This window comes from Chrysoperla carnea, chromosome 3 (genome assembly GCF_905475395.1).
Source record: "Chrysoperla carnea chromosome 3, inChrCarn1.1, whole genome shotgun sequence".
Classification (NCBI taxonomy): domain Eukaryota; kingdom Metazoa; phylum Arthropoda; class Insecta; order Neuroptera; family Chrysopidae; genus Chrysoperla; species Chrysoperla carnea.
The window spans coordinates 3415267-3430215 of record NC_058339.1 but is presented as its reverse complement, the minus strand read 5'-3'; the positions used below and the strand labels follow the sequence as shown (position 1 = coordinate 3430215).

The window sequence follows — 14949 nt, the reverse complement described above, 5'->3', positions numbered from 1 at the left end:
CATCTGGTGTGCGCTATACTTTCGGCAGTTTGTAAGTATACGCATATCAAGATGTCTTTAGGTCTTACATTAAAACGCGTAAAATGAAAGAAAAAAAGGTTTCCGTGATAATGGAAATCTCCTGTATCACACCATTCATATAGGTTTGCCGGACCTTTCTTGTTAAAAATCATTATTAGTCGCTCGGATTTTTTCTGAATAAATATAATATTTCTAACGATATATAATTTATTTAATATATTTTCGGTCTTTGTGCCGACCACGGAGCTTATAGGATTGGTGGCTCCTGGACTATATAGAAATTTCATCAAAAACAAAAATAATCGAAATTAGGTAAACAAAAAATGATAAAAAATAAATTTATTTTTGTTTGAATTAAAAAAATTTTTTTTTTTAAATGACAAATTACAAATTAATTATAAAAAAATTTAAAACAAAAATAATGAAGATAAGATGACGAAATAAAATGAAGAGTAAAAAAGTGAAAATAAAATAGAATCATGCGTTGTGTTTCAATTGAATGGCGGTATTTTCTGTAATTTTATGTTTTTAGAAAATTCGAAATCAATTTCATTGAAATTCACATAATAGAAAGAGATAGAGAACATTTTTAAAATACAAAGCCTTTATTTTAAATGGACATGGCCCTGTATAAATGGAAAATTTCGTATATTTTGAATTCGCGTAGTTCACCAGATATATGCATTTCTTTCGTTTATGTGTGGTAATTTTCTTTTTCTGTACAACGTGAACTTTTTGTTTTGTTCAATAAATCAACAACTTCTTCCAAACACATGTTTGAATCGACTTTCTGAAAGTTATAAAATATAATATAATATAAGTTATACAAAGCCTTGTCTTTCGAAAAATTTAGTTTTTTTGATTTCATTTTGAATATACGAATAGAGTGAAAAGGATTTTAAAAAAAAAAACAAGTGAAAACAAACAATTGACTGAGTTAATTGTTGAAATACCATGCATAGTCAGTGTTGATTTCTTTATCACATTACACATACAAACATGTGACACATACATAACTGATAATCAAATATAGTACATATTATAAAATTTCCTACATAACTGATAATCAAGTATAGTATATACTATAAAATTTCCGCCTAATTGGCGCCCTCACGGGTAAACAGTGATGTTTACGAAAAAATGTTTCAAACAAAAGTTGTTTAATTTTTGATAAAGAACATTTTTTACATTTAAATTTTTGTTCTATCTCTAACCGTTTACAAGACCCAATATAATATAATGCTCATTTACGAACTTGACCTCACTATCGATTTTATCTATAGTTTAATAGAACTTCTTGTATTTTTATACCATGTATTGTATATGAAATATACATAGTATAATAAAATAATGATGCTAGGAAAAAATTTTGTCATAGCTGTTCATAAAATCACCTAATTAGTCCAATTCCGGTTGTCCGTCCGTCCGTCCGTCCATCTGTGGACACGATAACTCAAAAACGAAAAAAGATATCGAGCTGAAATTTTTACAGCGTACTCAGGACGTAAAAAGTGAGGTCAAGTTCGTAAATGAGCATCATAGGTCAATTGGGTCTTGGGTCCGTAGAACCCATCTTGTAAACCGTTAGAGATAGAACAAAAGTTTAAATGTAAAAAATGTTCCTTATAGCAAATTAAAAACTTTTGTTTGAAACATTTTTTTGTAAACATAACTGTTTACCCACGAGGGCGTTAATTAGGTGCAAATTTTATAGTATGTATTAATATAGGAATATCAGTTGTGTGTGTGTGTGTATTTAAAAGTGAATATCTTTTGTTATTTACGTGACGTCAAAAAAACAAACGAGTGGGCATCAACACTGTCTATACATTTTTGTATGTGTTATGTGATAAAGAAATCAACACTGACTATGCATGGTATATCAACAATTAACTCAGTCAATTGTTTCTTTTCACTTGTTTCGTTTTTAAGTTATCGTGTCCACAGACGGACGGACGGACAACCGGAAATGGACTAATTAGGTGATTTTATGAACACCTATGGCCAAATTTTTTTCCTAGCATCATTATTTTTAAGCGTTACAAACTTGGGACTAAACTTAATATACTATGTATATTTCATATATACATGGTATAATTATACTATCTATTACCTCATTGTTTTGTCGCTTATTATCAAATGTTTTAATGTCAACAGTTTTTGGTCTCAAGAACGGTGCTAAATATAAAGGATTCACATCCTCAATTTTATTAAAACCAGTAAAATAACTAATTATTAAACCAATCACTATTGTGAATATTGTACCCATTGTAGTGTACAATACGAATGTTATTCGATAAACAAAGAATATATTCCTGCAAAAAAAACAAAAATTATATATTATTATTTTTTTTTTGAAATGTTAAGCTGAGAAATGCTTACGTTTCGTCATAATCGTCCAGCGTTGGCGGTAGGGTTATAGGTTCTGTAATATTAAATGTGCAACCATCAGTGAAAACAGGTTTCTCTGGGTAATGTATATTAGCCGATGCTATCATGGCTTGACTACTAATCCATCCCATAAAACACAGTCCACTTAAGCCTGCATAAAATGCTCCCTAGAATATCAGTGTATGTTAAAATGCTTAGATTAAACAGGAGACGGCTAATTAAGCTATGTGGTAAAATACAGTGGCGTAGCGAGCTTAACTCTCAGCCGGGGCACAATGGCCTCTTCACAGAGCTTGTCTCGAATTTCGGCTAATTCAATCGCTAATGATTCAAGATCATATCTAACATAATATCGTTATCAGACAAATCACGAAAGGAGATAATTTATGTAACCACACAGCGTAGATGCCATAGCAAGTGTGGGCAGACACAGGTCGAATCAGCCCTGCTAGTAGAAAAGACGTGTCATTTCTGTTATGAATATAATATTTCAAATTGATTCAGACTATTAGTCTTCCTTTTTTCCTTTTTATTTACGAATTAACATTTATTATATTACACTGGCACCAAATTTAAAATATATCTTACAGAAATCAATTATAATAAAAATAAAAACTATTAAGCAATTTTTGGTTTACGGACCATTGGGTGGCCTTTATGAGTAGCGACCGGGTATGATACACTCCCTTTCCCCACTCGCTACGCCACTGGTAAAATGAGTCGCTAGGTGATAAGAGAGAACGAATCCAATAATATACAATAGAAGTGACCAACCTTCGTGTAGATAAAATTTACTTTTTATCTCAAAACGGTCCAATTAGGGAAAAAATTCGGTCTAGGTGCGACCCGAAAGGTCCCCACGACTAACTTCCCAATAGAAAGGATAAAAAATATCAAATGTTATAATATTTATAATTTTTTTTGTAAAATTTTTTTTTTTTCATTTTTCCGGAGACCGTTCAGCGGGGACTTCGAGGCTAAAAAGTGGTGGTTGTTACTTTTAAGCCCAGTGAAGCGGGCGTGTATGAAGCTAGTCAGTATATATAAAAGAAGCAAAGAATTTATGTTAATTAATTTATGAGCTCAAAAACTTTAGTGCGAAGTGAAGCTCATCGAAGTCATCCAAAACAACATTTCCTAGAGCAAGTAGAAAATGAACCAACTTATCATCACATCTTATCTATATTGATGTATCAATTTCACTCAAGTTTAAATATTCTTTCGAAACTTCGAGAGTGGCTTCATTTCAGTGTAACGTACAACGTATATATTTACGAAAATTGGGGCGTTTTTTATATGGAAAACATGTTAAAGAAACGATCCATTGAAAAATATGAACAACCTTTTGCTTTTCTCGAATGCAAGATAAATTAATAATATAAGATAGAATAATAGTGGCCTACAAAAATATTGGGCTCTTTGGCGTGACCTCCACTTCCAACATTTCAGAAAAACCGGCTAATTTTTACAGAAATATTAGTAAAATTGAATGCTCATACTGGCCTACAAATTTGATGAACCGTTTCCTCAGACCTAAACCTTAAACATGTCAGTTTAACGACTATATGTTTTATTATAAACATTTGTAGGCCACGAAAAAGTATAAGTGTTCATAATAAAACACATAGTCATTAAACTGGTATGTTTAAGGCGTAGGTTTTGTGAAAACGGCTCATGATATTTGTAAGCCAGTATGAGCATTTAATTCTACTAATATTTATTAAACATTTCTGTAAAAGTAACCCGGTTGTTGATAAATTTTGTACACTCGTTTTTCCGGCATGTTGGGAGTGGAGATCGCACTAAAAGATCCAAAATTTTTGTAGGCCCCTATTATCTTGCAGTTGAGAAAAAAGCAAATGGTTGTTCATATTTTTTCAATAGGTCATTTATTTGACATGTTTTCCACATTGAAAACGCCAAAATTTACATGAATAAAACGTTGTAGGTTATACTGAAATGAAGCCACTCACGAACAAGCCAATCACCTACATTAAAGAAAAAATTTTCATTTATTGAAGTAAGGATTATATTTACCAAATCTTTATGTGTCTAGATTTAAACCACAAATTCTTTGCGAATAAAGTAGAGACAATTGCCAATTGAAAGTGAGATCCTAAGAAACATATGTACATGGGAATATGAAAACTTACCTTGGCATTTGCACATGGAAATAGAATACCCAATGTAAACATACCAAACAAAGGACCAAATGTAATGGATTCCAATGTTACGTTTAACTAGAAAAACAAATTGATATTTCAAAATAATAATCAATCTTTTTAAAATAATTTTGTAATACTTGTAATATTTGTCCCATTTTTGCTACTATAACAGCTAATCCAACTGTAAGAACTCCTGTAGCCAAAACCACTAATTTGACAATAATTTGTTCCTGTTTTGACGTCATTTGCTTAAAAACCGGCTTGACGCAATCTTCCAAAATCACCGTAGCTAATGAATTTAAACCACCCGATAAAGAGCTCAGAGATGCACTAAAAACACCAGCTAAAAATAATCCAGCTGCGCCAGGGAAACCTTTTAAAGTATCAACAACTAGTAAGGGTAAAAGTTGATCTTTTGCAGACACAACCTGTAAAGATTATGATTCCTTTTTTACATTTTTAAAATACTATACTACAGTTAATATAAATACAAAAGTGAGTTTTACTTAAAAAAAGTACTTAACGGCTGAAATTTTTAGGGAATGTTTAGAGGCATGCCCTGAGTTTTCGTATTCGTGGAGGAGGGAGAAAATACCACCCCGTGTCAATACAGGGGTTAGTTGGTTTTTATTAGTTATCTTTGTTGCTATCGCACGTACATTATTCAGTTCTATATATCAATTTTTTAGAATTTTGATTATCTATCGAATGGTGACAAAATCAAGATCGTAGGTCAATAAGGTCAAAGCTCAAATGTGAGAGGTAGTTTTCGTTTATTGATAAATACTGAATAACTTACATTTTTTTCGTTCATTTAAAGTTCAAACCTATTGTAAGGTTTTAAACCTATTACAGACACTAAAAAGTAGGCCAATAAGGCCACTGACAATGGCCAGTCAAAGGTCAAATGTGAGAGGTAGTTTTCGTTTTTTGATAAATACTGAATAACTAACATTTTTTTCATTCATTTAGACTTCAAACAAACTATCTGAAGAATATGAAGGTGATTAGATAGAAAAGGACCATGGTGAAATATTCGGAAGCAATGACGAATACGAAGACGGCGAAATCAAGCATAAAAATTTATCACAAATTTATCAATAAACGAATATTCATCAATAAACGAAAACTACCTCTCACATTTGACCTTTGACCGGTCATTGTCATTGATCTTATTGCCTTTTTAGTGTCTGTAAAAAGTTTCAAACCTATGATAAGGTTTGATGTCTAAATAAACGAAAAAACATGTCAATTATTCAGCCATTGGCCTTATTGACGATCTGATTCACCATACGATAGATAATCAAAATTCCAACAAAATGATATGTAGAAGCTGGCTGCACGTGCGATAGCAGCAAAGAAAACTAATAAAAACCAACTCTACCCTGTATTTATAGGGTATGCTCCCAAATACGCCCTAAAAATTTTAGCCATTGAGTATTTTTTTAAGTAAAATATCTTTATTTACTGTACTATTAGGCTTTTTTGTTATTACATTCGTTGAAACAGGATCGCAATTGAAATAAGTTGCATAAATAACAAGACCTGCACAAGCACACAATCCCATGAAGAGTGTTCTGACTATAAAAAATAACCACGTCACCCTAAAAATAAATCAAAATGCAGTTAAAATTCAAGAAATCGGTCCACAGATACTTTTGTAATAGTATAAGTTGTTGAATTCATGGAGCATACTTTTTAGCTTCTTTAAGGGTGGGTAACGATACGTATCTTTGCATCATTGTTTGAGTAACCATTCCATCACTGATTATATTAATAGCTCCTCCAACCAATATCGCAGGAAATGTTAATCGTTTTGTTAAACTTAATTCCAAGCTGAAGAAAAATAAGTATAAAATAAAATTATTTTTCGCTGGTTTTTGGATATTAATTCTTTTACAATATTTCTAATTTGCAACTAGTTTCGAATCTTATGAATCCTTCATCAGTCTTTCTACAAAATAATACTTTTTACATTTTTTTTAAATTTTTGTATTTTTTTCAGTAAAATAGAATTAAAAAATTTAATATTTACTTAACGTCCATTTCAACAAGTTTCATTTTAAAACAACATCCATTTCCATTAAAATTATTTTATGAACTAACAACAAGTAGCTTAAGAGGGACCTGCAAGTTTTACTATCTATATCGGTCGGTAATTTGAGACAAGTGCTGCCAATTATATGATAAAACGAGACCACATAAGCAATGTTTGACAAATATTTGTTCGATGTTTTCCACATACCGATTTTCTACTTTCTTGGTCTTTCTTTTGTACTGTCTAGGTATGCATAAGTAAAATTAAATTCTTACTCTGGATATTCCAATCTTCCGCTAGACATATTACGCTCGATTACTTTTCCCACTCCACCAACTTCCCAAGTCGCTTTAATTATCACCAATAACACTGAACATACCATTAAAAATGCGAGCAGGAAATCGGTCCATATGATAGCACGAATTCCTCCCTTAAATTAAATATTTTTAAATTAGTTTTTATTGATTTGAATGAATGAAAACTTTTAATAATTACCATGGAAGTGTAGAAAATACAAACTGCGCAGATAATGGGTGTTATAGTATGCGTTTTGATACCAGCTACTGTAAAACAAGGGCCTACAATTATGAAAAGTTTTAGAATAAATAAAAGCTCATAGTATAGATTGCCTGTATAGTTTATGGCTGAGTCGACAAGTTCAAATTGGTTAACATAGAAATACTGGTCGTTATAATACGTGTGATAGCTTAGTTGTATTCGGAATGATGTCTAGAAAAATATGCCAGAAGCGTTTTTCAGCCCAAAAATGCTAGTTATCAACAATTATCGATAAAAAAGGTATTTTGAAATACTATATAAATTATTTTTCAATTTTTTTAATCTGGTATATTTGTTTCTAGTTGATATTTAGTTATCGATCAATTAATCATGCACGCAACATCCGCACATATTCAGGCAGGCATTGAAGAAAATTTTAAGCACAGAATCGTTTATAAAAAAACACGCATATATGGGCTATTGGAATTTAAAGAAAAGCGGCTTTTTGTCGATAAAAGCGATTTTGTCCAAACTTTCCAAATTTGCAAAACGCCCTTCTTGGACATATTAAGGACTAACTTTCTCCTAAGTGTCGTTTAAAAATGTATTTTTATCAAAGAAATACGGACGCTTCAAAAAAAAAAAGCAATTTTTAACAGTTTTTTTCAATGAATTTTTTATTTGAAAATTTTTTGACATGTAACTGGGCTAAAAAATCTATCCGAAGTAAAAAGTTACCCATTTTTATTCGAAACTTTTTTTTAGTACAAAGTGTATTAAAAAAAACAACCTTAAAACACATTAAAAGTGGAAAAAATTGCACATTGAATTCTATGGAAAATTTCCGACATATTACATTAGTTGGTTTGCTGTACCTTGCCTTTAGCTCAACAAATTAATGTAGAATGACCAGTCTAGATATCATGTTAATTTATGATTAAAAGGTCCTATTTGGCAAGAGCAAATAATATATTTCGAAAAATTTGTTTTATTAAAACAACAACCAGCAATAATATTGGGTCGTTCAGACGCTAAAGAAATTTACGGGCTAAGTATCATAATAAATGAAAATTTTAATTTCAGTTGTTAAACTTACCTTGATTAAGAGCCAATGCCGGAACATGTATTACACATGGAAGCCATAATATCTAAAAAAATAATGATCAAACAAAAAAATACATTCAAATATTTAAGTAATTCTTGAATGGAGTCCTTTAACTTTTAATACGCACCATACAAATAATGAATAAAATGGATCCAAGACGTCGTAAAGACTTATCAAATCGTAGTTCTAAATACTAAAAAAAAATAAATAAATAAAAGAGTTCGTAAGAATAAGTTTGATTTTGTTGGCATTCTTGAAGATATTTAAAGAATTTAGTTCGATGATTTTATCTTTGGTGTACTTAGTGCCGGATCTTGTGAAGGCAGCCGGAGGGTCTCGAATTTAAAAAAAATTAAAACGAGGGTTCTTAACAATAGAAAATTTATGCCTAAAATCTCTATACAAGATGGGGGACCTCATTAAACAAACTTTCTGATAAAATATTTTAATGAATATCAACTTGTTTCTTATTCTATATTTAAGAGTGTCCACTACTTTGTTGCCCCAGGACCTTTACACCTTTTAACCCACCCCTGGGAATAATATATGTTTGTGAATAATAAAAATCGTTAATTTTATTAACTAATTATTGTGATAAGTTATTTAATTTCACGAACCTCAAAATTGGAAGTTAATCGCAAATCCATAAAAACTGGTAAATATATATAATTACCAATGATTCCCAACCATACATCATTTAATATTAAATAAAAATATTGTATGCCAAATACATAAACTTCGGCAGGTAATCCCAGAAATGATATTCCAGAAACCATACTAAAAGAAAATTGTTGTTAATCTTCTTTATTAATTTCAAGTTATTCAAAAATTATGATTCAGGAACTGGCTACGTTTTCCAGAGTGAATTATTAGACGGCTGAACTTTGGATATTTCTTTTCTCATTGGATTCTTCCACCAATGCGCGATATAATGCTTTGAAAAAGCAGTAAACGCCACAACTCACAGGTTCAAGATGTTTTTTATCTCTACCTAAATTCAATAAGTAGCAAATATACAAAATCCACCCGTCTTTAAATTAACATTTTCGTCACGTTTGCAGATTTCATACTATCCCAGTTCGCAAAACGTGGGGTTCGTTACTAGCCCATTCAGGATGAGTAGTTATGAATGAGCGTATAATATTGGATGCACGAACATTTTTTTGGTTATATTTTGTACGCCAAACTGATTTATCTACTAGAGGTCATTGAATTTCTGCGCTATCTGACCTTACACTGGTAGCTCCTTTATTGAAACACAGTTTTGCTCACTAAGTGGCCGTTCGCATAGGCTACAAAATTGATCTTTTAAGTAGCCGTCATCGACCATTCATATTAAAGTGTACGTTTTCAACTTTTTTATTCCATTTAGCATTATCTAGCATAATTATGCAATTTGCTCCATATGAACAAAGGTGTGCCGATATTGTGTGATTTATAAAAATTTTGTGAAATTCTTATCGTGTTCTGTAGTTAACCAAACAGAAACTATTCGTTTTGATTTCAAATATGGCGCCATATGTAAAGCTACGTCTTACTCGCGCGAATTGTGTACAAATATTCGAGGTTAGGAAAAGTTTTATTACTGTTTATCATGGCTGTGAAACAATAACAAATTAATCGACATAAAATGTTAACTATTTTTTCAATATTTTAGCAAATAGCTCAAATAGATAAGGAGATTTTCAAGAAAACAAATTAGATTTATCGCAATTTTAAAAATTTTTAATTCTGAGTAACTGAAATCTTAAAAATGTATAATTATCATACTGCCTTTATTTACAATGTAATTACAATACCGATAAATGCTGTGAATTTCCTTGAAAATATTTTTTAATTTTCTTCTATCTCATACTATTCAAAAATAGATGAGTATTGCCAGAACGAATGCAAATTTTGTTAATTCACGAGTTTCAAGTAAGCACTTTTAGCCCACAATTATTTATTTTCATGGCTGAGTGCTTTCCACTTAAACAAACTTTTGGTTTTTATGTTTCCTGTATAAAATTTAACAATGTATCCAGAAATGTGAAAAATTCTTGTTCAGCGACCCCAAAAAACCTTCGAGTAACGAGTTTGGACTGATTATATGACGAATTTCTCGAAAACTCCAGGAGGCAATGGGGATACCATTGCACCAAGTACCAATTCCGTCACGTTATTGTATGTCACCCCAAACTCCGGACCGAAACTCCGCTAGAAGACCCGTTTACCCTGAGCACCAGGTACCTCTGAGACCAATTCTCTCACAATATTTGTGTTCAGCGACCCCGTGTCCATCTCCGTGTAACAAGTTTGAAATAATTTTCATCACTATTAACCTAATTGTGAATTTAATATTTACGGTCACGTTTTTTTGTCTTTCTCGGCCTGTAGCGCTAATTATGTATTACAAAAAATTATTTCAACGGAAACTTAAAGAAGAGAAAATTTCCTAAATTACAAATATTATTGTATTACAACTTTGGCAAATATATTGTTCTGATATACTATTATTAAGGGTAATACATTGTATTTCCGTTCAATCAAATTAAATATAGTTTCAATTCATTAAAAAAACAGCATTATTAAAGTGCAATATCTCTTTCTCATATTCATACGTATACATATGTACATATGGGGCAACTTCTACACAATATTGCATCAAATATGTTATTTGTATTGCATAAAAAATTATAAAATGGGAATGGATATGAAATTTGATTATTCTATAATTTTTCATTTCTTTGCAATTTTAGGAATATTTTTTGCATATACTAATATATTTTAATTTTTTTATATGAATTAAGCTGTCTTTACGAAGACAATGACTGTCGCAGAAATTGCCTATCGTTAAAGAAAACCTTTTTGAGAGACTTTGTTTTATCAATTTCTCAAAAACTATTGAACTTATAAAAAAAAACAAGAAAATTCTAGACTATAAGGAATTTAAATAGATTCAATCATACCAAATTATATAACGATTGCATTTCTTTTCACGGATTAAGAAAATTAAAAAATTTTTTTCCGTTTTACTCGAAAATTTTGAGGTTATGTAAAAAAATGATAAAAATAAAAGTTATAGATTTTTTTACTGTCTAGAACTATTACATTTAATTTTTGAAGTGAAAACTTCTTTAGCGACGTTATGCACTTTTTGGTAGGGGAAAATGTGTTGGGTTCGCGTTACCGACATACTGTGCGCACGCCGACACCCTTATAGCAGTATATCTGTAGCTATACAGCTGCTCGGAGTGTCAATAGATGTGAAAACCAGATTGATGCTGATCATTTTAATTCAAATGTTTGTTTTCACTTCTATCGACAGTCCCTGTGACTGCAATTTTTTTTGGTAGGACGAGTATTTAAACCGTAAATCGTAAAAAACCCGTTTAACATCCCATTAAACCCCCATCCCTCTTCACCGACAAGCATTCAGCTGTTGGATTTTTTACCCAATATTTGTAACCCCTTTATCGACCCTTTCTCGCTGAGTTTGCCCTGTAACGCTGATTATCAATAAAAAAATAAAACTTAAAAAATTATTTTATTTTATAAAAAGTATTTGGAAAATACTTTTCCAATTAATTATCCAATAGTATTTTCCACTTGTATTTTGAATAATTTTTCATAAGTATTTTGATAACATTGAACATACCTGACAACAAGTGAAATTGTCACTGGCCATACAGTCATATTTTCACTCCCTATTAAATAATCTTCTACATTTTTCGATACTTTAATAAAGCCAAAATATACACCAATTAATAAACATATTAGCAACATTAAAAGAAACACTGCAAAATCTGCCCAAGTAAACTCATTTTTGGGTATGTCCATTTTTCTTCACAACAATACAAACGTATAAACAAAAATGAACCACAATGTAAAAAATTTATATCATTAAGTGATGTTTTCTGTTTGAAACATACTAAATGCAGTGAATTGAATGAAGAATTTATTAGTCGCATCCATGAATGTTTTTACTCGGGAGTCCTCAATAACAGTTCTGATTTTGATGATTTTTTTTTCAAAATGATTATTTTTTTCGTCGAGAATCCACCTTCAATAGAGCGAATTGCTGGCTACTGGCGTGATTTATATGAAAAGTCGACATGTGTAGATAAAAATATAAAAATATAAGACCAATCAAACTGTTCGAAAGGAGGGAGGTTCTGATTTTAAACAATATACAAAAAAAATCATTTTGAAAAAAAAATCATCAAAATCGGAGTTGTTACTGAGGACTCCCTAAGAACGGCTATTTTATGTATTCCTTTATCCGACTATATGATAAAATTTTTGAAATTAAACTTTTACCTTTGTTTTGTATATTGTAAACAATGATAAATGTTGAGCAAACTATTGTAAACGAATGAAGAAAAAAAATTTTAGTAGCCTCAAAATTTTAAGCTTCATATGAACGTATTTTCTACGTAAGTATAAAACATAGAAAGTTGTAAATTTTTACGTAGATACACTCGAAAAGTGTTTAATCGAAAAGTGTTCATGGTTATTATTTATTTTTTCCATGAACGCACGCCAATACCATTATTTTCGTAATTAAATTATCTTTCTTCTGATACCAAATTCGATTGGTGAACAGATCGGTGTACATCTGTTGACACCATATGTACAGGTATAAGCCAATATAGGTAACTAGATCGATCTGTTAACCAAAAAAAATTGGTGTCCTTCATGAAAAAAATTGTTTAAAATTAATTTAATTAAAAATAGGCACGAACTTTTTTCGATATAAAAAAAATATAATAATAGTGTTCAAAAATCAAAATTTCCTAAAAAATGTGTTCAAATCTGGTCATGAGATGGATCAATCGACCTTATACCTACGGTCTCTCTTAGACCTCTTCTAAGTGCACACTTACGTCATTTAAGAAACGATAAGAATTGACAGAACAGTCATATGAGTCAGTTCAGTTTCTTCTTTTATAGATGATTTTCAATTATAAAAAGCTGGACTGATTGATTTTCCTTTTTGGATAAGTGTATAATATTTATTTTTATGAACACAAATTGGATACCAATCTTAATACTTAAAATAGGAATTTGAACATAGTGTTCACGAGAGTAAAGATACTACAGTAGTTATTTTATAGAAACTTAACTCTATCGGTAGTTCTGCATTAAATATTCTTTCTAAGATATTTAATTTTGTAAGAAAATCTATTATACTGTTTTTCAAATTCCTTCTTCAAGATATATGTAAAGAGTCCTTATTTATAAATAGAAAGTCTCAAAGTCAAAGTCAAAGATGCAAACGTCGATCTATATTTGTCTATAAAATTATTAACATGGGTTTTCCCTATACAAGATTACATCCCCTTTTTCACCCCTTAGGGGTAGAGTTTTGGAAAATATTTTCTTGTCGGATGCCTACGTCATACTAAGAACTCACTATCCAAGTTTCAGGTCCCTACGATCAGCGGTTTACGCTGTGCAATGATTTATTTAGTATACATCTATACCTTTTATATGTATAGATGTATACTAACTTTAGACCCAAGTTTGTAACGCTTGAAAATGTTGATGCTACGAAATAATTAAATAATAACTAAAATTTTCGTATACGTTTTCATAAAATTAGTAATCGGAAAAAAAATAAAATTGGAAAAAATTGACCCGAAAAAAATAGCGGCGGCAAAAATAGACACGGGAAGAAAAGCGACGGCAAAATGAACCGGCAAAAACCAGACCCAGAAAAAATAGCAGCGCAAAAAATACACCGACAAAAATAGTGAGGAAAAAAAATGCGGAAATTGTTTTTTGATTACTCTGTATTGTTGTAATTACCATTTGGTTAGGAGTTCGTCAATTATAGAGGAGTCGAAGATTTATTCCTTGCGTTAAAAAATGGGATACAAAAAACAAGATTGCAAGATTACACAAAACATGTCTGTGGAAAATTGTGGAGACCGTTTTCTCCAAAACATACGTTTTATACTTTACGGGAATTTGTTTTTAATTCCTGGACGTGTGTTTCCTCAAAATGGAGATTTCGATTAACCGTCGAGATTGTACGGCTTCAGATCATTGGGCTTTGTTCTTTAGGGCTACGTTAAAGATGAAGTCTACGTTAATACTCCAGCAAATATTTAAGCACTTAAAGACAATATTAGAGCTGTTACGCACCAATAAAGAACTGCAATTGTGCGAAAATGTGATGAAAAATTTAATCAAAAGATTGGCCATATGCAAGACGTGCCGTGACGGACATTTGTCAGATATTCTATTCCAATACTAACCTCAGAGTTTGCACTTTGGAGTAAAATACAACATGCAGTTCTTTTCAGAAAAATATAGCGTTTTTTAAATTTAATTTAATTTCAATTTTAAATGACAAATTTGTTGGATTTGTTGGAATTCTGTTTTAATTAATATGTCTTTATCAGAATTTTATTAAACTTATTCATCAGAATAACTTAGTTACATTTTTAATGCTTGATAATTAATTTTTAAATAAATAAGTATTTTTTTATTCAACATTCTAATTCAGCTAGGATAGTTTTTAAGGTAGCTTTAGCATCACTGAAAACACAAAAACGCGCTACATTTATAATATACATATATGCGATAGGAACATAGTTCCAATCGGTTGTCCCATCACACCTCTCATTTTATTTATATTATCATTTCTCTGAAGTTACGAACGCGAGGTTTTGGCGTCACTTTCGTTTGAATTTATACTTTAGAAAAACCATTATCAGTTATAAAATTACACAAAAAAATCAAGG

At 30.7% G+C, this 14949-nt stretch overlaps 1 protein-coding gene across 1 annotated transcript; it reads right to left on the bottom strand.

Annotated features, from left to right (window-relative positions):
• Positions 1 to 529: 529 nt before the first annotated feature.
• LOC123294844 (sodium-coupled monocarboxylate transporter 1-like) lies at positions 530 to 8994 on the bottom strand. Its single transcript, XM_044876017.1, has 12 exons — positions 8836 to 8994; positions 8346 to 8411; positions 8210 to 8261; positions 7111 to 7178; positions 6891 to 7045; positions 6273 to 6413; positions 6073 to 6181; positions 4715 to 5005; positions 4566 to 4652; positions 2404 to 2579; positions 2135 to 2336; positions 530 to 811 (listed from the first exon to the last, which is right to left on the bottom strand). The coding sequence occupies exons 1-12, from the start codon at positions 8992 to 8994 to the stop codon at positions 716 to 718; spliced, it is 1602 nt and encodes a 533-aa protein (XP_044731952.1). The 3' UTR covers positions 530 to 715.
• Between the last annotated feature and the right edge of the window lie 5955 nt (positions 8995 to 14949).